Below are 25,134 nucleotides of genomic sequence, written 5' to 3' on the forward strand. Positions count from 1 at the left end.
AAAACATTCGAAAGCCCACAGCAAACAAAATCAGTGGGCAGATTGCAACCATATGCGAGTTTGGCTTGATACCAGTGTCTGAAACATTCTGTATGAGTTTGGCTGTGCTACAAGTTGGATGTAAGCAGAGTGGAATAGTGAGCATATGTGAAAATTGTCTTTCTCGCTGGCAGAAATGCTACTCAGTGTCATGCAGAACTATGAGGCATTATGGGTGCTTGGGTACTGCTGTATTGGACAGTAGCTAGTTGGGTGGAGGCTTTGATGATGTGAATGTGCAGCAGTGATGGACTCACTATGAAGTGGGTGGCCCATGTCTATCTCCAGTGACCTGTCTTTGGCTGTTATTGAATGGTGTTTAGTAGATGACCAATGTCTGACTATGCAGGTAGTTAACAAAGGTTCAGAAGTGGACACGATAAGATACCAGCAGTATCGACCTGCAGAGATTTTAGTGGTAAGAAAATCATATGCTCAATCATGCTATTGTGATTAATGAAACCTGGGCATGAGCATATGAACCACAATTGAAGAGCCAATGAACAGAATTGCATTTTCCACATTCACCATAATGACACAAGTTATGACAGAATATATCATCCACAAAGGTCATGCTCATTCTGGCATATGACAGCCGTGGTGTTCTAGAGTGTCATTGTGTCCGGAATGGCCACATTGTCAATGCTCAATACTACTACTACGACATCATCAAGGATTGTGTGCATTGGTGGTGGTGGTGGTGGTAGTGGGGGGGGGGGGAATGTTCCCCCACTCGGCTGCCCACTAGACCACAGTCCATGCAATTTCAGTGCCACTCTGCAGATAAAGGAACCATGGCCTTAGGAGGTGCTTTGCAGACAGGGTGGATATCCTTACAGCATTTCAGTGACAGATGGTGCCAATGCCAGTGGCATTCAATGCCTTTCCCATCATTGGCAACACACTGTGGATGAACTGGAGGGGAGGGGGCTACTTTGAAGGACAGTAGTTGATTTTGATTAATTTTTGTTCCATTTGTACTCATGCACAATTAATATAGACAGAGTTCAAATGCATGTGTTTCATCTGCCTTATTTTATATTGTGATTTAGATACACACTCTCTTACTGGTTCAATGCACATCATGGAATTTCCATGTTGTCCCCAAAATTATCAAAAGATATACCACAGTTGCAATGACTTATGGAATGACCTTTGTATATTATCAGAAAAGAATATCCAGATTCTATTTGTATCTAATGCTTAAAACTAAGCAAATATGTATAAAGAAATATTATCAGTTGTCTATATAACAGTAAATTTGGAATGTTAGGAGTTAAGAATGTATTCTACTTTGCTTTTTAATGTCATAGAATTGCAGTTTACTGCCTAATGTCCACATGTAACTTATTTTTGCACCAGAATATAAAGCTTCTTTCTGAACATGCGACAGTATGCATACTCTGTAAAACTATTTAACTTCTAGTATTGAGGTTGCTAATTTTGTAGGTCAGCTTTGAATTTTTCTTTTTAATCTCTCAAAGTTCTTCATTTCAGCTGTTTGCTCTTAACTTTTCCCCCTGGATTTGATTATCCAGGTTTCTGCTCCACATAACCTGCAACTGAAACATGTAATGTGGCACACAGTGAACCAAAACTCGTGCTCTTATAATCCAGTTAAATTTCTTGCTTTCTGACAACAAAATAAATTTCAAACAAAATTTCGTCACATATATACTGTTGATAGAAATTGGCTGTCAAGGAAAAGCAATTTGGCATTGCTGTGACCATATTTACGAATATCTTTATTCAACATTGTGTAGTTGTGATGTCCAGTTAGAGCAGTGGAGAGTTTTACATTTCATACTTGTTTGAGTATTTTATTTCTTTTTATTTTCTCCCTGTAACGTTGTAGTATACATTGTTTCTTAAATGGTATTTTTTTTTACAATTGTCAACAGCGTACAAAAAAATAAATTGGCACTTAATGTAAAGAAGACACGATAAGTTGCAGACAGGCAAATTTAAAAGGCACTTTGGACCAGAGCCTTCAGCAGCAAAAGAGAAACACACCCCATTGATGCATACAGACAAGCACACCTCATGCAAACAATGCCGGGCATTCTGGCCAGAGCTGGAGGTTGTTTGTGTGAGGTGTGCTTGCTTTTGTGTATGAAAGCTGTGTGTTTCCTTTCTGCTGATGAAGGCTCTGGCTGAAAGCTGTGTGTAAGCATCTTTTAATTGTGGCTCTGCAACTTGAAATGTGTCTTCTTTACGCTAAAAAGCAGACTATCTTTTCTACATCGTTGATATTTCTATAAGGAGTTTCTATTGTTTTGTTTTACAACTATAATTTTTTTATGTTCAACATGAAAATTACACAGGTCTGTGACATAAAAATTGTTTCAAATTTATTAAGTGATTTTTATAGTGTTTTCAGTGCTGATTTCAGGAAAAATGGTGGAAAAAATTCCATCATGTACAGTTATTTCACAAACTGCGTGTCTAGTTTTAGCTTTTTTCAGTATTTCAGCACTCTAGTGAGTTTGAATTTTGGTTTCTAGGATCTCCATAAACTGTTATTTAGCCATTTTTATACTAGATATATGTAAAATAAAGAGTAATTAGGAGAAAGCAGCAGTATTTTCATGTCAGTGCCTGTCTGTCACACTGCCCCTTCCCCCCACCATCACCAAGCAGTGAGCTTCTGCTATTGTCCTCCATTTCACAGTCCCTCTTCACTCTGTGCTGTTCACATGTTGTTGTTACTAGTGCTTTAAAGTAGTGACTGTTTTCTCTTGTTGTGAAGTAGTTTTATGGACAATGGCTACCAGAGGACGTATAAACTTTCCAGATTGCTTCTGCGACATTTGTGGTAACTATACCGTTAAAAAGCAACAAAGAAACATTTCCGATTTTGTTGAAAAAGTATATTTTGCCTATTTTGGTATAAAGTTAGGTGATCAAGTTAAGCCCTGGGCCCGACACAAAGTTTGTTCAGTGTGTGTTGACGAACTGAGGCAATGGTTTCAACGTATAAAGCAGTACTTAAGTTTTGGAATACCAGTGGTTTGGAGGGAGCCTAAAAAATCATAGTGATGACTGCTATTTTTGTTTGTGCAACGTATGAGATTTCAATTTGAAAAACAAAAAGAATATTTCTTACCTTAACATTCAATCAGCCATTCGCCCTGTTCCTCCTGGACCTGAAGTACCACTACCCTCTCTTCCAGATTCTTTGGATGATATAGATGATCATGAGCCATTGGCTCAGCAAGGTGATAGTGAAGAAGACAGAGATTGCTATGATCCTGGCACAACCGATCCCATTGCAGTCTCACAATCTGAACTGAACACTTTAGTTAGAGACCTAGGCCTTTCTAAAGAATCGGCAGAGGTTTTAGGATCTAGATTGAAAGATAAACATATGTTGGCTCTGGGTACATCCTTTTCTTGGTATCGATCGAGGGAAAAAAAGTTTGTATCTTTCTTCTCTCAAGAAGGTGACCTGATGTTTTGCAGTGATGTTCCTGGACTTATGGCACGTGTGGAAGTAGAATAGGCTCCTGATGAGTGGAGACTTTTTATTGATTCTTCAAAAAGATGCCTTAAAGCAGTACTTCTACACAATGGCAATAAGTATGCTTCTATACCAGGTGGACACTCAGTTCACTTAAAAGAATGTTACAAAAACCTTGAACTGGTTTTAAGCAAACTCTGCTATTCAGACCACAAATAGACACTATGTGGTGATTTAAATGCTGCTTGTTCAACAAATTGGCTATACAAAGTTCCCTTGCTTTCTGTGTGAATGGGACAGTAGAGACAGAAAGCAACACTACATAAAAAAAGCTTGGCCCTTGAGAAAAACCTTACAGGTTGGGGTTAAAAAAACGTTGAGAGGAAAAGCCTTGTGGATCCCAAAAAGGTCTTACTTCCACCACTTAACAATAAGTTGGGGCTGATGAAACAGTTTGTTAAGGCATTGCCAAAAGAAGGGGAGTGTTTCAGATATCTTTGTGGGCAGTTTCCTGGTTTATCCAAGGCAAAGCTAAAGGAAGGAATCTTTGTTGGACCAGACATTAGAGAACTAATGACAGATCCCAACTTTGTGGACAAAATGGAAACAAAAGAAAAGGCAGCATGGGCATCTTTTAAATTAGTTGTTACCGGTTTGCTAGGAAACAAAGAGATATCCAAACTACAAGACAATCATCCCAAATATGCTCGACAGCTTTAAGAAGCTGGACTCTAACATGAGCATTAAAGTTCATTTTCTGCACTCACATCTTGACTACTTCCCTGGAAACTTTGGTGATGTAAGTGAAGAGCAGGGCGAAAGATTCCACAAAGATATCAAAGAAATGGAAAGAAGATATCAGGGAAGATGGAATGTCAACGTGATAGTGGACTACTGCTGGATGATAAAAAAGAGATGATCCTCAACGAATCCACAGCTGGAAAAGCAATAAAAGAAGCTTTGACGGAAAGCAAAAGCATTATTATAAGGACTTATTAGCTTAAAGAGAAATGGAAGTGTACTGGAAATGTCGTTTAGAACATGATTTATAAATAAAATAAAATTTTATAACATTGGAAAAATGTGATAAATTACTTAAATTTTGTTGTTATACCTAAAAATACTCCCTTTTTTGTGAGAAAACCTGATGCAATAGAAAAAAAATGGATTGCATTTCTGAAATCAGCACTGAAAGGTACTTAAAAGTCAGTTATCAAATTTCAAACACTTTCAAAAAATATATTTTTGCAGACATGTGTTATTGGTGAACATGTCAGAAATATTCTTGAAGTGTAATAACAGTTCCAAATAAATTATAAATTACTTGTGAAATAATCACAGAACCTATCAATAAGAGAAGTTTAAAGTACATACTACTATGAGTTAGAGCATCCAGGTGTAATATTTTAGACACAAATGTAGTGACAGCATGTCATTTACAAAACTTACATAGTCCTCAGAGCAGATGTTTGTGAGAAATGCATAATACCCACACTTACTCAACTGATCTGACAATGTGTAGCATTTTCGTTTCAAATTGTCTATGAGGACTGATATGGAATTAGGAGCAACAGGCACAAACATTCAACTCTAAATTGTCAATTTTGATTCCACAATTCCTGTTCTTTTTTGTTACACTCTTCTCTCAGTTTGTACTTCCATAGAAACATAGTGCGTAGCAATTGCTGGCTGGTGCAGCAGCCAGAAGATCGCACTGTCAGCGCCCCTTGGAGCATAAACTGATATAGGCGCAACTGTAGCCCCAGCACTACTTGACATAAGCGGAGCTTGATTGCTACACTCCGCCCCTCATCCCTTTGCAGCCTATATGCTGGGACTTGGCAGATGGAGCTTGCTTCCTCTCTTCCCTGCACATCCCTCAGAATTTCTTCATTTCTTGGAAACAAATGGTACTTCAGACTGTTTCAGCTCAACCCCACCCAGTATCATGTTTGCCATAGGCATATCCTTTTGTTTACCTGAAATCACCTGCTCACATTTCTTTGTTTTAAACTTGAGGTCATATGTTTAAACAACTTCCTTCTAAAGATCTAAATGCTTATCTTCTTCCTCCCAGTTCTCGTCTCCCCCCCCCCGCCCCCCCTCCATTAGAACATCAGCAAACGACGTTGCTCTCATACTGTCTCTTTCTCTCTCTTGTGAACTGTGTTATTATATCATTCTTGTTCCATTCACTCAGGGTATTTGCTGTTGACAGTATAGTAATGCCCACTTTACTTTTCATGGTCAAGCTTGTATTCAGTACTGCTAAGTTCTGTCTTGGTTTTATTTTTCCAGTAGAGATAGTTGTATGTTAACACCCCCCCCCCTCCCCCTCCTTGCAGACGACGACACAGACGTGAGCATTAACCAAATTCCATACAATTTTGGGGCACCACTGTTATCACATCTGACATGATTTCTGGGCTGTTTGGACATCAAAAGTTGCTATTTTCCTTTGAATCTCTTTCTTTTGCTGTGAAACATTGGGAGTTGCCTTTTAGATCATTCTCAAATCCACCCATATACTTACAAGTTTACTGATGAAGATTTGGCGGATAAGCATCTTATGTATCTGTTCATGGAGTACAATGGAAGAGCAGCAACAATGATATGCTAAGCTTTTCCTGCAGTATGGCAACCACATCACAGTACGTTTGCATCTGTATGTGGGTGCTAATAGGAAACCAGATACTACTCTCATAGAATGGAAAATACTAGCTGTGCATGTATGCTACAACACCTGATCTGGAAGAGAATGTGTTACATGTGACAATTCTGCCACCAGTGGAAATGTGGGTAAGAAATCAAATTAAATGAAACTGCTCTGTAACAAGCAACCGTGAGAGTGTGGGCTCCTTACACCACAATATCCCTGAACAAGCTACAAAATGTTGTCGGTGGGAGATCAAGTTCACTTCGTATAAAATAGACAGTATACCACTTGTTGTATTTTGACAGCTGCTTTTCTTTGTTAACATATACCTCAACAAAAGGACAGTCTGGCTGGCCATTACTTATGTTCAGGGGCTGAAATTTCAGTACTGCTGATATACAGATTTAAAAGTGAAAAAACTATTTCTAGCTTAAGAACTATTAGTTTCGTTCTCATGAAGGAAAGAATAGATTGGGGACGGTGAGAACGGAGAGGCTTGTTACTAGGATGCCAGAAAGGGATAAACTTAGCTATTGTGTATCACAATTGTATAGTCTGTCAGAAGGCAGCAGACAAAATTGGATTAATGTAAGAGATGAACAGTAGTGGGAGTAAATATTAGAAAGTGCAAAATAAACATGGAAGTAGCTATACGAAAACTTATGAAGAAGATAAATAGTTCAATGTGAAATGACAAAATGATAATCCAGTAGCAGAGCAGCAGTCATTGGTTCATTGTCAAACACTTTTGCTCAAGAACCAATACTGATAATGTGAGGTGGCTCCTCAGGGTGCATGTTGTTGTTGTTGTCGTCGTCGTCGTCGTCGTCGTCTTCTTCAGTCCAGAGACTGGTTTGATGCAGCTCTCCATGCTACTTTATCCTGTGCAAACTTCTTCATCTCCCAGTACCTATTGCACCCTACATCCTTCAGAATCTGCTTAGTGTTTCATCCCTTGGTCTCCCTCTACGATTTTTACCCTCCACACTGCCCTCCAAAACTAAATTGGTGATCCCCTGATGCCTCAGAACATGTCCTACCAACCGATCCCTTCTTCTAGTCAAGTTGTGCCACAAATTTCTCTTCTCCCCAATTATATTCAATACCTCCTCATTAGTTATGTGGTCTACCCATCTAATCTTCAGTATTCTTCGGTAGCATCACATTTCAAAAGCTTCTATTCTCTTCTTGTCTAAACTACTTATCGTCCATGTTTCTCTTCCGTACATGGCTACACTCCACACACATACTTTCAGAAATGACTTCCTGACATTTAAATCTATACTTTAACAAATTTCTTTTCTTCAGATATGCTTTCTTTGCCATTGCCAGTCTACATTTTATATCCTCTCTACTTTGACCATCATCAGTTATTTTGCTCCCCAAATAGCAAAATTCATTTACTAATTTAAGTATCTCATTTCCTAATCTAATTCCCTCAGCATCACCTGATTTAATGCGACTACATTCCATTATCCTCGTTTTGCTTTTGTTGTGTTCATCTTATATCCTTTCAAGACACTGTCCATTCTGTTCAACTGCTCTTCCAGGTCTTTTGCTGTATCTGACAGAATTACAATGTCATCGACAAATCTCAAAGTCTGTATTTTTTTTCTTCATGGATTTTAATTCCTACTCCAAATTTTTCTTTTGTTTCCTTTACTGCTTGCTCAATATACGCATTGAATAACATCGGGGATAGCCTACAACCCTGTCTCACTCCCTTCCCAACCACTGCTTCCTTTCTATGCCCCTCAACTCTTATAACTGTCATCGGGTTTCTGTACAAATTGTAAATAGCCTTTCGCTCCCTGTATTTTATGCCTACCACCTTCAGAATTTGAAAGAGAGTATTCCAGTCAACACTGTCAAAATTGCAATTATTATATTCTTCATGAAGTCTGAGGGTATTTCATCTGTCTTATATATCTTGCTCACCAGATGGTTTATGTCATTGCTGGCTCTCCCAAGGCTATTGGTAGTTCTAATGGAATGTTGTCTACTCCGGGGGACTTGTTTCAACTTAGATCTTTCAGTATCTACATACTCTTCCATTTCCATAATATTGTCCTCTAGTGCATTGCCCTTCTATAGAATCTCTATATACTCCATCCACCTTTCTACTTTCCCGTCTTTGCTTAGAACTGGGTTTCCATCTGAGCTCTTGACATTCATACAAGTGGTTCTCTTTTCTCCCAAGGTCTCTTTAATTTCACTGTAGGCAGTATCTATCATACCCCTAGTGATATATGCCTCTACATCCTTACATTTGTCCTCTAGCCATCCCTGGTAAGCCATTTTAAACTTTCTGTCGATCTCATTTTTGAGACGTTTGTATTCCTTTTTGCCTGCTTCATTTACTGCAATTTTATATTTTCTCCTTTCATCAATTAAATTCAATATTTCTTCAGTTACCAAAGGATTCCTACTATCCCTCATCTTTTTATCTACTGGATCCTCTGCTGCCTTCACTATTTCATCTCTCAAAGCTACCCATTCTTCATCTACTGTATTTCTTTCCCCCATTCTTGTCAATCATTCCCTAGTGCTCTCCCTGAAACTCTCCACAATATCTGGTTCTGCCAGTTTATCCAGTTCCCATCTCCTTAAATTCCCACCTTTTTGCATTTTCTTTAGTTTTAATCTACAGTTCATAACCAATAAATTATGGTCAGAGTCCACATCTGTCCCTGGAAATGTCTTACAGTTTAAAACCTGGTTACTAAATCTGTCTCTTACCATTATATAATCTATCTGAAGCCTTCCAGTGTCTCCAGGCCTTTTCCATGTATACAACTGTCTTTCATGATTCCTAAACCGAGTGTTTGGTATGGTAAGTTATGCTCTGTGCAAAATTCTACCAGGCAGCTTCCTCTTTCATTCCTTACCCCCATTCCAGATTCATCTACTACGTTTCCTTCTCTTCCTTTTCCTACTATTGAATTCCAGTCAGCAATGACTATTAAATTTTTGTCTCCCTTCACTATCTGAATAATTTCTTTTATCTCATCATACATTTCATCAATCTCTTAGTCATCTGCGGAGTTACTTGGCATATAAACTTGTACTACTGTGGTAGGTGTGGGCTTCATGTCTGTCTTAGCCATAATAATGCGCTGACTATGCTGTTTGTAGTAGCTTACCCACACTCCTATTTTTTTATTCATTATTAAACCCACTCCTGTGTAACCGTTATTTGATTTTGTATTTATAACCCTGTATTCATCTGACCAGAAGTCTTGCTCCTCCTGCCACGGAACTTCACTAATTCCCACTTTATCTAACTTTAAACTATCCTTTTCCCTTTTTTAAATATTCTAACCTACATGCCCAATTAAGGGATCTGACATTCCATGCTCTGATCCGTAGCACACCAGTTTTGTTTCTCCTGATAACGATGTCATCCTGAGTAGTCCCTGCCTGGAGATCCAGACTAATAAAAGTTACCAGCTGACTGCTGAACTGTACAGAGAGCATCTCAAGATAACATTCCTGCCCTGTTTGGATAATCTACCTCAGCAAAATGACAGGGGTTTTTCTTTCAGCATGTTGGAGCCCCATCATATTTTGCACAAACAACTCATAAATTGTCGAATGAAGTTATACCTGCGTGTTGGGTAGGTTGATGGGGTCCAGTGGAATGGCCATCTATGATGTCAGATTTGACACCACCTGACTTTTTCTTCAGGGGCCATCTCAAATCTGTAATGTACAGAAACATCACCCGAACACTGCAGGAAAACATCAGAGGACGGCGTTATATAAACTGTGCGAGTTTTGTGAACTTTATTCGGATGTGCCAAGTGATGCTTGCTATATTGACAGTCATTTTGTTTTGTTTAGTTTGTGCTTTCAAACAGACTAATAAAGTTACCTAATAATGAGCCTGAGTGGTAAGTCTTAAGTCATAAGAGTTAAGCTCATTATTTAAAACAGTGTATTTCCAACAATTTTGCCCTGTTTTGTTTCTTCGATATCTGCAAAAATAATGGAGTTGTCTTGCGTTACGTGACTTTTGAATCAACCTGTATATTTCCTATTACCTCTTTTTCTTCAAGATCCGTCATTTATTTAGGACCAATAATTTATATCTGATTAATGCTGAACAAATTTTAAAACCTATAATTATGACTTTGGAGTCCAGCTCATTAAAGAATATCAGGTCTAGGAAATCAGCCATTTATGCTTTTCTTTAAAGCATTATTGGCACATATGTAATTGATGTATCTTTAAGAGTAATACATGCTAAATAAGGACCAAGAATCCAGATTTATTTTCCATATTTATTCTAATTTTTTGATGTACTACAAATTTTAAAATAATGACGACAGTAAGGATAATTATCCTCTCAAGAAAAAAGTGCGAGGTGAGTTATTGAGAATTTTCTCTTTCTCAACCTTCCAAAATTTCTTGCTCATGCAACAAACATGATGTAATTATAGCAGAACTACAGCAAACTGTGAAACCTAATGAGTACACACACGAAATTCTGTCAATACAATCATACAACCTTAGCCATTAGCGACAGCAGCTATTACATTCGCCAGCATATCTTTTGAAATAATTCTAGAAACTGACAACATAAAGCATCATCAGTCAAGGGACAAGCAGCGAAACGTCCATACATAGTTCTTATATGCAATGAGTCCAGTTTTTGAGCAACAGACGGCTTGCGCGTCAAGAAAACTACAGCTGACTTATACTTGGGCGTGGTCTTTTTTAACACAAAGTTGCGGCCCCAGTTATGCTTGGGATTGGTCTCCACAGTGTTAGTGTGTTTATTGATAGACAGCAGGGATGTTACAATAAGTAATAGATGAATTAATTCTTTAGCTACGGTGCGATGCATGTTAATTATATTGATGATAGTGTAGGAATAGAGAGGAAAAAATAGACTGTATAAAGAACTTGAGACACCAGGCAAGTAGTATGTTGAATCCCCCATGCCTAGGTCAGTATGGTCCTTTAAAAGGAACAGCAGAGGTTCCTTGAACAGTTGTGGAGTCAGGATAATTTATAACTAACGATTTAACCTTGTATTGCATTTTGTAATTCACTAGCCAGTGTTGCAGTTTAGTTATAACTGAACAATTTTGTTGGGAGCGCTAGTGTTCTGGAAAAACTGATTAAGTTTTAGTTATAAAGTAAGCTTAGTTTTGTATGCATAATATTTAATCTTTGAGAATTTTTGTAACAATTTTACACATGCTGTTGACTACTATGAAAAACTACAGTAGTAGGAAAATGTACAGTCTTTATTGATCTGTCATAAGTAAGAAAATGTATTTCCTTAGGGCTATTGGTAAAACACACACACACACACACACACACACACACACACACACACACACACACACACATTAAATGGTCTTGATGATGTTTGAAACTTTCAGCTACATAATAGCTATTTTATCATCAGTAACAAGCTCTCAAAGATACAACATGTGCTTTGGACAAACAGAATGCCATGTCAATCATTGAACTGAGTAACAAACCTTGCAACAGAAAATATAGTTTCAGGTAATATCTTGTTAATAACGTACTTAACTAAATTTTACAGTATTGCAATAGTTTTTATTGGATTGTCTTATTACGAGCCTTCGGAACAGCAGTGTCATTCACTTTTCTAGGATTTCTATTTAAACATCCACTGATCACATGTTATAAATCCAACACACTATTTTACATTGACAACATTAATTTGCAAGTGCTTTGTAAAATATTTTCACTTCACAATGCCTATAAAATTATTAAATTTGTAGCAAAAATAAGAAACGACACATTTTAGGTAAATGAAATCGCTGATTATGAAGCAAGTATAAAACAGGACACGACAAGCTTACTTAGTTCATCTCGTATGTACATGAATAAATTTTACACTGTAGATAAAAATTTTAATTTAAAATCATGAGCTTAACATTGTCAACTACTGAGTATTTTATGTAAAAGCTCTATCCACATGGAATCCAAATGACAGTTGCAAAACAGTCAGGTAATTAAAGTAATATTTCCATGTAGTTAACAGACCTTTTTTCACATGATTGTCTACAAAAATGAATCCTATACCACAGTAATACAGAACACAACATTATCACAAGAATGTAAGATGGGACAAGCCAAGTATCATAGCCTCATATGCACATGAATAAATATTACTTGAAGTAAAGTAACCATATTGGTCATTTTTGCAGTTATAATTTTAGATTAAAATGATGTTCTTAACTTTGTCAACTATTAAACATTTATGTAAAACCACTATCATATATAGTCCCAAGATGATATTTTCCAAAGCATAATTCATCATTGCAACATGTCTTTTTCACATGATTGTCTTACACAAACACACTAATGTAGTGTACAACAGTATTACAGAAGTTGCATGCACAAATGCATGTCAGTCACAAGCACATTCTGGGCTCCACACAGATGTGACTCTTCAATAAAAGCAGCTTGTATGAAGACAAACTTTTCCTATGGCTTCATTAAGTAATTGTATACATAAGGCAGGTGATTCCGTAATGTAGACAAATCATCCTGTAAGCATATAAAACAGCATGTGAGACATACAAGAGGAGTATATTAAGTTTGGGGTTTAAGCGACAGTCATTAAAACTGTAACAACATCAATTGATTTAGGAGGTTAGTGTCAAGCATTCAAGTGCAATCAGAAAAGTATGAGACAATTTTTTAAGTCATAAATCAGTTTCTTGATTTTGTAGTGGAAAATTTGCATTGAAATGACTGCACATTGAAGAATTCGTAAGCAAAACATGGGATAGTGGTGAGTGGCAGCTGCCCCTTCTTTAGTCTCCAACATGTTTTTTGTGTGCATAATTCGAAGTAAAAGTAGGGAATCTAAATAATAATCTTAAATATCGTTATCACATCAAGATGATGTTTTATTCCATCAAAATATTTCTACAAATGTCAAGGTCAGGATGAAGTGCTCTCACAGTTGTATAGTCTGTTAAAAGGTAGCAGAAGAAAGGGGATTGATATAATAGATTAGGGGGGAAAAAAACAGAGGAAAATACCAGAAAGCACAAAAATAAACGTGGAAGGTAGATAAATAGTTCATCACGAACTGACAAAATGTTAAAGCTAGTAGCAGAGAATAGTAACTCAGCAGCCAATGGTTTACAGTGTACTGCCTCAAAATTAAAAGCTACAACATGGTTACCTAAGCCTCTTAACTTGGCCACTCTACAAAAGAGGTTTTGGGAATCTCACTGACAAAATATTTGAATGCTAAGTATCATTGGCATATGCAGGATGGTGTTTCTAGTCCATCAAAATATTTCTATTAATTTTCAGGTTTCTCCCATTCAAAATTAAAGAGTTTAAGAAGTCTGTACTAACAATGTTATTGCATAAAATTTGAATTATTATAGTAAAACATTTCCACTGACAAAACAAACTAAATGTAATCTAACAATGGGAACTCTAGGTTGGATTGCTGCTCCCTTTCTATGTGCGAATTGCATTCTGGTCCGAGCTGCTGGAGATGGCGGTCATGTATGCCTGAGGTGTGCTTGCATGCGTGAATGAATGTTTCGTCTTTCCTATTTTGATGAAGGCTGTGGCTGAAAGATAATGTGTAAGTGTCTTTTAGTTGTGTCTCCAACTCTGTGTGTCATCTTTATGGTCAGTAGCAATCTATTTTTTCTTATATTGCAGATATAGTCTAAGGATTGAAAGACGATGATCATCAACATTTTTGTTGAATAAGTAACATTAATACAGAAGATTTACATAGTGACACAGTATTCATAGTTCTGTAATCATGAATTGAAACAATGTAGTTTTTATACACCACTATATGAAATGACAAAACCTTTTTTAGAGCTTTGAGATCATAATATTTAAATTCTGAAGCACAATAAACTAATTCAAAGTTGGAGAACTTTGACAGCAAACAATGGCTTTACGTATTATCATCCTTTAGCAGATCAGGCCACTATGTGACAATCTACCAACATATGATGAACCCTCTAAAGAATAAGCTTTAAACAGCCACTGTTATTGTTAATATTAATAACTTCAATAACAACAACAGACCATTTCAAAAAGGGCTCTTATCATGTTATGGTCATTGTTTAATTGCAGCATGGTATTACGAGAAAGTTTGCAGAGTGTTAATTTGTACTGAAATTAGGAAAAATACCTTTAATATTCAGTGCCCATGAAAATACACACGTACTGTATATTGTTGCAGTCCTCAATCTGATGCAGCTCTTCATGCCAGTGTATCCTAGGAAAATTTCTTTATCTCTGTGAAAATATTGCAACGAACACCCATCTGAACATAGATACTATATTCAAGCCTTGGTCTCCCTTTACAATTTTTATACCCCTACACTATCCTTAATTACCAAATTAACTATTCCTTGATGACTGAAAATGGGCCGTATCAGTTTATCCCTTCTTTTAGTACAGTTGTGCCCTTCAGATGTGTAACTATTTTCCTTTACAAATGGGGGGAGGCAGCTTTATAGATCCAACAGCATTCTGTTTGTATTGTACAAGATCTTGACTACAATTATTATCAATAACAAACCTTAGATTTTAATTGGGAAAAGGAACAAGCTGGTTTAAAAAGCAAGTTCTGCCCAATAGGCCATTTACAAGTTATGGATCAAATTAAAGATCATTACCATTTTATAGAGTTCATATACTTTGAGAAAGCTTTTGACTCAGTTTCAACAAAATCTGTACTGACCGACTTTGAGAAGCAAGGTAACTAAAGAATATACAAAGTGTGCCAGGAGGAATGGTCAGTATTCAGGGATATGACAGGAATGATTACTCGAAGCAAAAAGATCTAGAAAACATGGGCTCTAAAAGGCGTGCCTTAAGAGCTATTGACATTTCTTTCTCTTGAAACAAATATCTTCTACTCCAAGATCTTTGCTTTCCATCCTTTGGAAGACACTAATATGGACCAAAACAAGAAAAAAAATTGTCTAGTAAACATGGGCTCTGAAATGCATACCTCAAGAGCTATGAGCACTTGTTTAGTACACTATTCTGCTTCTAATGCTTGTTCCAATCATAATGCTGAATACTGACCATTCCTCCTGGGACACACTGTACATGGTAATGCTATACTTTTGATTAGGCATCTTCAGAATAGTGAGAATTTCAGAATTGGAAATAGTCACACAAGGAAGTCACTTGTCACCAAATCTATTCTCAATTGTCCTACAATACATTATCAGAATCTTTAAATACAAAAATGAAGAAATTATGTGTGTCAGTATCTAAACAGCCTATGTTGTTTGATGACACTGTACAGTTTACCTCTAGTGCAGATAAACTTACAAACTCCATAGAGCAATTTTGAAAGTAGGCCTGAAAATCAATATATCAATACAATAATGCACAATTAACACATGAAAGAAATAGTATTTCCTCTAAACCATGGTTTTATTTACCAAGGAAAATCATCAAACAGAGACACGTTTTCAGGCATTATTTTATTTAGACAACCAGTTTTGGCATCTTAATAATGCCATCTTCAGGCCCCTATGCACTCCATGTACAGTCAGATATATTGATACCTGTGCATACTGGAGCCATCAATGTCTAGATTATGTGCATTTAACAACAACAGCTTTGTGGTGGCTACTCATTTGAGTAGACTGTTTGTTGGTGGTCATGCCCACAGAAAAGGCCATGCAGAAGTAACAGCAGTGTCGGTACATGATTGCTTTCACACACAACCCACCTTGGGACAATTTAGGATAAACGTGTGACATGACTGAAACAGGACGTGCCGTTTGGTTGCATAGAATAGGTATGATCTGAAATGGACAAGAATATCTTGTAGATTAGGTGGAAGGCAGAATATCACTTTGGAAGAGGTGGGGAGACTATTGTGTTATAGCCAGGGGCACACATGACACCCTCATACATTAGCTTGTTTAACAAATCCATGGCTTGGCCATATGTGCTTGTATGGCCCTTTTATATGCCAACCACTTATGAGTGATCTGGACAAAGCCTTCCCAGCCACTCAAGATTCTAAATGCCTTATCTCAGTCAGGTTCATTGAAGATATCTTCACAATCTGGACTCAACGGTTAGACACACTATCATTATTCCTCCGCAGCTGCAGCAGCTTCTCTCCTATGAAAGTGCCAACAATATCTGAATCTTTCAACTTATCAAGGTCCTATCTTCATAATTTCCTATCTTTCTGCAATTTCTTCAGTTTTAATCTGCAGTACATAATTACTAAATTATGGTCACAGTCCACATATGCTCCTACAAATATCTGGCAGTTTACAGCCTGGTTTTAAAATCTATATTATATAATTTGTTTGAAGTCTTGTGATGCCCTAGGGCTCTTCCACATACACAGCTTACTTTCATAATTCTTAAATCAACTGTTTGTAGTGATTAAATTGTGCTTTGTGCAAAATTCTCTCATGGGCTTCCTCTTTTCTTCCTTCCCAGAGTTCGTATTCTCCTCTAATTTTCCTGTCTACTATTCCTATTATTGAAATCCAGTCTGCCATCAGAATTAAATTTTCTTTTCCCTTAATTTGTAATGAGTAATTTGTTTTACCTTGTAATACATATGTATAGTCTCTTCATCACACAAGCCAAAACAAAACAAAACAAAGGACACCAAGTGGTCAACATTGTTACTGGCAACAGTTTGGCAGTGACCATTCATCCTGGTAGACAGCTGGTTGCTAGTCATACTGACATAAAAAGCTGTGCAGTGTTTGTAGCTGAGATTGTGTATAGCACGGCAGCTTTCACATGTGGGCCGGCCTCTGATGGGGTGGGATAAACCTGTGCAGGACTAGGGTAGAAAGAGCTGGGTCGGTGGATTGGGCAGGTCTTGGATCTTGGTCTTATACAGGAACACGGTCTGTGAGGCAACAGGCAAGGAGTGGGATGTCATGTAGGTTCATTGGGTGATGGAACATCACTTTACAAGGGGCAGAGAGGATCTTGGATAGCATGCCCATCATTTTACGGCATGAGAAAGGATATAGAAGGCCTGATGAAGGATAAAGTTCAACTATCTCACTCCAGGATGATATTGAATGATCACCTTCACCATGTTCTGCTGCCCACTGGCTCTGACAATTGTGCATCACATGCCTAGCCCGTGCAGCTGCTACTCCCCTCTCCCGCATTCTTAGCCAGCAAACCAGCTGCATCCCTTGAGCTGCTAGCTGCCAGTCCCATCCCCTCTCCCTGCCTCTCACTCACTTTATCCACCCTACGCTATTCCCCTTGCTTAATTGCAGCACTACCATTGTGTGCCCAGCTGACACCATGCAGAGCTGTGACACTCTCTCTCTCTCTCTCTCTCTCTCTCTGTGTGTGTGTGTGTGTGTGTGTGTGTGTGTGTGTGTGTGTGTGTGTGTGTGTTTTTCCTCCACCTTGAGAAAGGGTTACTTCGAAAGCTAGCAAGTTTTCTTTCTTTTTGTGTGTGACTCTTGACTACTCAATGCTTGTGCTTTTTGGTGAGTGGTCTCCTTTACTCCTAAACTATTTACATACTAACAGAATTTTCCAACAAAATTATGCATCAAAAATAGATTATTATAATCACTAACAACAAATAATATGGGGTAAACTGCAAGGAAATGAGTGTATCAATTCTAACTACTGCGAAGAGGTCTTTGAAAAATGTGTGGCTATCTACTTTATCCAATATCCTTACCACCCTAGAACATCATTCCATAAGACAACAGGGACTCAAAATGTAGTACAAAATAAGTGTGATCAGGACTCAAAGAAAGAGGAATTTTCAAACGAACTCAAGATAAAAAGATATTGTGAGTTGCCATAGCAACCATTAGTAACAAGGCAGGGAAATTCCTGAATGAGATTATCACTCTGCATCGGAGTGTGCGCTGATATGAAACTTCCTGGCAGATTGAAAGTGTGTACCAGACAGAGACTCGAACTCGGGACCTTTGCCTTTTGTGGGCAAGTGCTCTACCAACTGAGCTACCCAAGCAGTTTCATATCAGTGTACACTCTGCTGCAGAGTGAAAATTTCATTCTGGAAACATCCCCCAGGCTGTGGCTAAGCCATGTCTCCACAATATCCTTTCTTCCAGGAGTGCTAGTTCTGCAAGGTTTGGAGGAGAGATTCTATGAAATTTGGAAGGTAGGAGACGAGATACTGGCAGAAGTGAAGCTATGAGGACGGGGCGTGAGTCGTGCTTGGGTAGTTCAGATGGTAGAGCACTTGCCCGCGAAAGGCAAAGGTCCCGAGTTCAAGTCTCGGTCCGGCACACAGTTTTAATCCGCCAGGAAGTTTCATCCAGGGAAATTGTTTCACACAATTCTGTAAGACGGGAAATGAATACTTTGAAAGAGAGCACAGATTGACCTAAGGAAGTAATAATGATTATTCAGTCGAAAATCCCAGGTGTTACTACACACGTTGTTAGTTCATGAGTAGATAATATAGGACAAACTTTTAACGAAAAAATAGTCAACTTTGACATTTTAAATGTAAGTAGTTTTGCAGAAACATTTGAACTAATTAAAGATCGAGAAGTAACCAAGCGTATAATCTCCGGAAATATTTGGATGGTTGCTTTTTCCGAACGTAATGATGCTGGTAAGGTTATGGACCACTTGTCGGAAGAATTCAAATTTATCAAGGATGGAATAGAAAATAGAATAACTTTGCCTAATGTTGTGTTACCGAGTAAAGTGGTGATTGTTTTGTCATGGGGAGACTTTCACACAAAATTTAACAAGAAGTACTGGTTTGCACTTGCTCAAGTGAGGTTAAGGTCAGATCCATGGAATCTGGGCGGAGTCACATCTGTCTCCCAGGGATGTTAATGTTCTGTGTTGACGGGCGGAGTGACGGCCATTGGATCCCTAGTTGTTTTCGGTGTTTCTTCTGCAATAAAACTTTCCTGCACTGAATTACCCCAACTTCTTACACTATCCCACTACTTCTTATACTGTCCTATCAGCCATCATTAGGAGAAGTCGTCCTCAGTCGTTAGAGGATTGTGCTCGTTAAGTCGCCTTTATGCTCCAATCTAGTCAGTGGTGGTCCCGATTTTAATGCCAACAGCAGCCGAGGCTCTCCACGTATAGTTAGGTCCTATTTTTGCCTAAGTTGCTCTTTGAAAGTAATCTCTTATCCAGCTGATCTATGCAAACCTTGGTGCAGATTAATAAAATGCAAAGAATGTTGTATTAATAGAAAATATGATTTTGCATGAATCATTACATAATTGTGATAATATGATACATAATTTTATATGTAATGCAGAATGTTTTTTACCTTTTATGAGATGTGATCTATAGGGGAGGGTTTCTATTAGTTTTTGGAGGGGTGGGTAGTGTAAGTACAAATATGGCTAAACGGAACACACACCACACCTCCCAAACGACCCTCGCAAACAAGTGTGACTGATTTTTCACCATTTGCTGTTCCATAGATGTTGCTAAGATTTTTCTTTGGGGACCTCAAGGGTGAAGGAGAATGTCCGTTCTGTAAGAGACAATTAACACCATACCTTCTCCGGCTTTTGACTCAAATACCGATGAGGTAGGGATCCTGGGGAAGGGGGGTGGGAAGGGTTTCCTGTCTTTGAGGCTATCTTCTTCGACCTTAGCGACCATTTCTACTTTCTTACTTCTCATTTGAGTACCTATCTATCTTTCGCTCTTTCCATATTCAACCACTTCTATCGCAGAAGTCCTTCTCATTTTCCGTGGTTTCCAATAAGTTCTACAAATGGTTCAAATGGCTCTGAGCACTATGGGACTTAACATCTGAGGTCATCAGTCCCCTAGAACTTAGAACTACTTAAACCTAACTAACCTAAGGACATCACACACATCCATGCCCGAGGCAGGATTCGAACCTGCGGCCAAAGCGGTCGCACGGTTCCAGACTGAAGTGCCTAGAACCGCTCGACCATTGTGGCCGGCTAAGTTCTACATCGTGCACACGTGTGTGTGTGGTGTGTGGTGTGTGTGTGTGTGTGTGTGTGTGTGTGTGTGTGTGTGTGTGTGTAGTGCCTATGTGCATAAGTAAAAACTATGCTTATTTTACATCGAGTATACCTAAGTAGGGAGCGTGAGTAATTAAGGAGAGCATAAGCCAGAGAGGAAGGGTTTGTGATAATTGTTTAGGAAGGTCAGTCTGACAAATATTTTGATGACTGGTAGGATAGTGGGACTCTTGTAACACAAGTAAACGCATTTGTATGAATAGTGTATAGAGGTAGAGTACATACCAAGAGTATAAAAGTTGAAAAGTAGGAGGAGGACTCTAGGGTACTAAATGAAGTATTAAAAAGTGAGTGTGAAGTGTGAAATAGATTTTGTAATTTTACCAGAGGATATTTAATTATAGTGCACATAAAGATGTATACTTGAGTAATGAATCTAGAGGCCTACTCATAAAGGATAAGGAGGGTGCACCCAGCATTTATTGGATATAAAGGGCAGATAGGAAGACTTAAGAAAGGCTGACCTATACTGTCGGACAGGGGCACCATAGGAGAATAGGAATTTAAAGCGGCGTACCTACTGAAACGGAAGGAGAAAAGACACTAATAGGGTCAACCCATGTGTAAGGTATAGATGCTGATGAAAGGGGAAAAGGACAGTATTGTGACAGAAGTCACACATTTTGTAGGAATTATTCTGGTAAGTTAGAATTCTATATTTCACAACCATTATTATGTTTTCTGAGTGTCAATAGGAACATTTTATTTTGTCCAGAGTTCCTCCAGACTACTATAAGTAATGAGACCATTATGTACTAAAGAGGTAGTACAGAGAATTAGAACAAAGGATGAAATATTCAAGGGTCCATGACACCTGAAATTTACGATTGGAAAAAGAGAGCTAACTCCAACATGCAATGAAAGGTTCACATTTTATAACTGGTAGTAGACTGGAAAAAAGGAACGACCAAGCAATAAGAACAAGAGTATTTATGTTTATTGATAGAAAAAGACGTACTGTTGAAAAATGAAATGTTATCCTATGCGATATGTACATGGTAATTACGTATAAAATATTGCATGTTTGATCTAAGGAAGGGCATATGTAGTGATTCAAGAATTTCCACATAAATTTTGGAACCACTTGACATTCTGCCGCCTCGAACACACGATGTTTTAAAGATAAGTGTGTGAGAGAGAGAGCCTATTTACTGTGCAACACAAGTCTGTGTGTGCAGGATGGACATTTATCATGGGAAGACAAGAGTTGCGTCAGATGAGCGACGCTGACAAGTGTTTGCCACTCATGCCATAGAACCTGTATGGAGGATGCAAGGAGTAACTACGTATTATTCCTTGGCAGTCGAATAACTGTTATTGTTATAGACAATTGAAACATGATATGTCTAGAGGCTCTTACTTAATCTTGGTGTTAGACTTGCTTGAAGCAAGACCTGTTTTGGAATTTCAGGTGGTTATTAAACCCACCACATTATAATTATAGTTAATAGTATCTGATGGCTATTGGCATAGTTGACTTGCAAGAGACTGTATGCTTATATGAAACTTGTGGAAATGAAAATGTACCTGAACTGAAAGTATGAGGGTACCAAGTTATTTCTAGTGTGTGTGTGTGTGTGTGTGTGTGTGTGTGTGTGTGTGTGTGTGTGTGTGAGAGAGAGAGAGAGAGAGAGAGAGAGAGAGAGAGAGAGAGCATTTTTTTTTTTTTTTAACTTCCTCTAACCAGCATTTTTCTTCGAAAAAGAAGTTGTGGAGATTGACACCGCCGCATATCCGTAGAAGAGGATCGGCTAAACATTTCAAGTAAGTCAACTGTAGTAAGAGATGTGTGAAGTTTGCAATCCAGTTTTGCGCCGCTTCTCTTGTCGCTGAAACCATTAGAATATATGCAAGAACAGAACATGATACTCTTAGCTTCTTGACTGTTATTTCTATTGTTGACTATTTTTGCTTGTTATCCAGCTTGACTGTAAGGAATTTCACAAAGTGTTTCATTTAGTATTTGACCATTAATGTCTATTTTTAGCTGGTTGCATTAGTTAGCTTGAAGCTGCACAATTAGAGTTTATGTGCCATTAAGATAAACAGTTCAAAGTCAGTGAGTTTGTGAATGTCAATTTGTGCTGTGTCTGGTACAATTGAGCTTGGGCCCACAGTTAGTATGTTTGTATCATCACTAATATTACACTTTATATATAGTTCTTTAAATTAATTGTACTGCTGTATATGTAGGTGAAGCAAAAGAATGGCCCCAGTGTAGTCCATACAGGAGGGATGTCATTAATTGCATAACAGTTTTCTTTCACAAGCAGGGACAAGAAGCATACACAAGAGTGAATCAGTATTACTCGCACAGTGACAGAATTCATATTGATGAGTCACTTCGTATACAATTTCCTGTCAAAATTGCATAAATAATACTGACTGTCATACAGATCTATGAGGAACTACAAAGTGTATACAAGCATGAATAAAATTATTTAAAACTACTTGAAACATTTTCATTTGTACACAAAGAGCTTTGTGGCAACACATATTATTCTGTATGTAAATTCATACAAAATATTACCAAATTCAGAACACAGACAAACCAAACTACTGTAGGCTTACTGATACCAAATTACATGTCACTCTAGATGAGTGATGTGTAAACCTATGTCTATTTTACTGATGAATAATCTTTGTGAACTATAAACACTATCATGATTTAATATGGGAGAGTGCAACTGTTGTACGGTTTTGTTATGTATACTGCAGGGATACCATGTATCTTCAAGGCAGGTCGGCAACTGCAGTAAGTGCACTAGGTGCAATACTTACATGGATGTCTGTGTACTCTCCATGCATTGTCATCCTAGGCTGGAATAATGAGGATACACAGGAGTAAATGCCCCCAGCATAACAAGGGTGGTAATGATTCGCGAAGAAACAGCACAAGACTGTAAAATTTGATCACACACCCACACACACACACACACACACACACACACACACACACACACACACTTGGGTGGGGGATCGAGGGTGAGGGGACAGCGAGTTACATTAGGTTTGGACTAGGGAGGTTACGGGAGCGAAGGATGTGCTGTAAGGATAGCTCCCATGTACGCAGCTCAGAAAAGCTGGTGGTTTTGGGAAGCATTGTGATGGGACGGGACGTGAAGCAGCCATTGAAATCATGCATATTGTGCCACTGGGTGGTCCACCTTTTTTTTGGCAGCACTTTGGCGGTGCTCATTCATTCTGATAGACAGCTGGATGGCTGTCATACCAATGAACAACACTGTGCAGTGGCTGCAGCAGAGCAGGTGTACGACATGGCTGCTTTCAGTGATGACCTGGTACTGGGTGACATGAGGGCCGCTTCTTTGCAGTTGGTTCTTGGGGTGGATGTGAGGATCGGGTGTGTGTGGGGTTACTGCTTGGAAGAACTGTTTGTGTATTAGGCCTGGAGGATACTACCTGTCCGCAAATGCCTTTGTCAGGCCTTCAGCATACTGAGTGAGGGAGTTTTCATCACTGCAGGTGCATCTACCACGGTTGGCCAGGCTGTATGGGAGGGATTTTTTGGTGTGGAAGGAGTGGCTGCTGTCAAAGTGCAGGTATTGTCGGTGGGTTTGATGTGGACAGAGGTGTAGAGGAGGAGATCGGCGTCTAGGAAGGTGGCACGATGGGTGGAGGAGGTCAAGGTGAAGTGGATGGGAGGAAGGTGTTGACACTGTGGACAAATGAGGATAAGGTGTCCTGGCCTTGGGTCCAAGTTATAAAGATGTCATCAATAAACCTGAACCACACCAGGGGGTTTGGGGTTTTGGGAAACTAGGGTTGGCATAGGAGGATGCCATATGGGTGCCTATGGCTGTGCCACGAGTTTAACTGTATACCTTCCCTTCAAAGGTAAAGAGGTTATGGGTTAGGATTTAATTGAGTAGCCGAATGAAGTGGTGTGTTTGGAATCTGCAGGGCATTGGGAGAGGTAGTGTTCAATTGCAGCAAGGCCCAGCAAGGCCATGGGCATGAGAGATGCTGGTATACAAGGAGGTTCCATCTACAGTGACGAGAAGTGACCCAGGAGATAAGGGTGTTGGGATGGTAGAGCACTGGTGCAGGAAGTTGTTGGTCTCTTTAATGTGGGTGGCTACGTTTTTGGGCAATTGGTTGCAGATATTGGTCAACAAGGGCCAAGATTCTTTCAGTGAGGGCACCGTAATTCTGTGCATTAGAATTTGTCACATTTTTATCAAAGAATATACGATGAATGTCTTTGAAGAAAATCTGCAATTTAGTTCCAAGAATTTGATGTTACATTAAAGCATCACACTTTCAGCATGATTCCAGATTGCAGAAGAAAAGAAGTCCGAGAAATTTACAGAGTCATGAACCAGAACTTCAGCAAACTAAATACTATTAATTATCTACAGCTCAGCTGCAAATTCAAACTACTGGACCCAGAATATTTAATGCTGGAACAGCGTCAAATTGGTAAAGAATGTTGACAATAACTTGAAGCCAGGAATTAATCAAGAAAAAATTGAAATATTAATTCAAGACTTACTGGGAGGTTATTGTTGTTATCACTGAAAACCAACTAAACAATAGCATGTTAAGAAGTACTATGTAACTACATACAAGCATGGGAAGTCAAGCATTTAAGAAGAAATAATTCTGTGATGAGTAACAATCAAAGTTGTCGGCAGAAAATTATAAATACCACAAATCTAAAGACTGACCCAACAGCTACTACAGATGATGAGTGTGTTCTCGGGTCTCCATAACAACACAGCAAGTAGTGGTGTATCAATGGCAGTTTCTCACCAATCCAAACCAACCCGGTTTCTCCGAATGCAGCAAATCACCTCATTATCAGCATATCAGCACAGTGAGCTGCTCAACTAAGTTAAGTGAGCTGTATTGAAGCCAGCTTAAGCTTTTTGGTTGTCTGGCGACAGCGCGTGTTTTGTGTAGTGTAAGTCGATAATATACGTGTAACATTTTTTAAA

At 38.5% G+C, this 25,134-nt stretch overlaps 1 protein-coding gene across 2 annotated transcripts in view; it reads right to left on the reverse strand.

Moving 5' to 3' along the window:
• Positions 1-11,389: 11,389 nt before the first annotated feature.
• The window catches only part of LOC126483972 (centromere protein I-like), a 393,190-nt gene continuing 379,445 nt past the window's right edge, over positions 11,390-25,134 (reverse strand). For both annotated transcript variants that reach the window (XM_050107290.1, XM_050107282.1), the window contains exon 17: positions 11,390-12,689. In XM_050107290.1, coding sequence (XP_049963247.1) covers positions 12,627-12,689 — 63 coding nt within the window. In that variant the 3' untranslated portion in view covers positions 11,390-12,626. The remainder of the gene's footprint in view (positions 12,690-25,134) is intronic.

This window comes from Schistocerca serialis, chromosome 1, assembly GCF_023864345.2.
Source record: "Schistocerca serialis cubense isolate TAMUIC-IGC-003099 chromosome 1, iqSchSeri2.2, whole genome shotgun sequence".
NCBI classification, from domain to species: Eukaryota; Metazoa; Arthropoda; class Insecta; order Orthoptera; family Acrididae; genus Schistocerca; species Schistocerca serialis.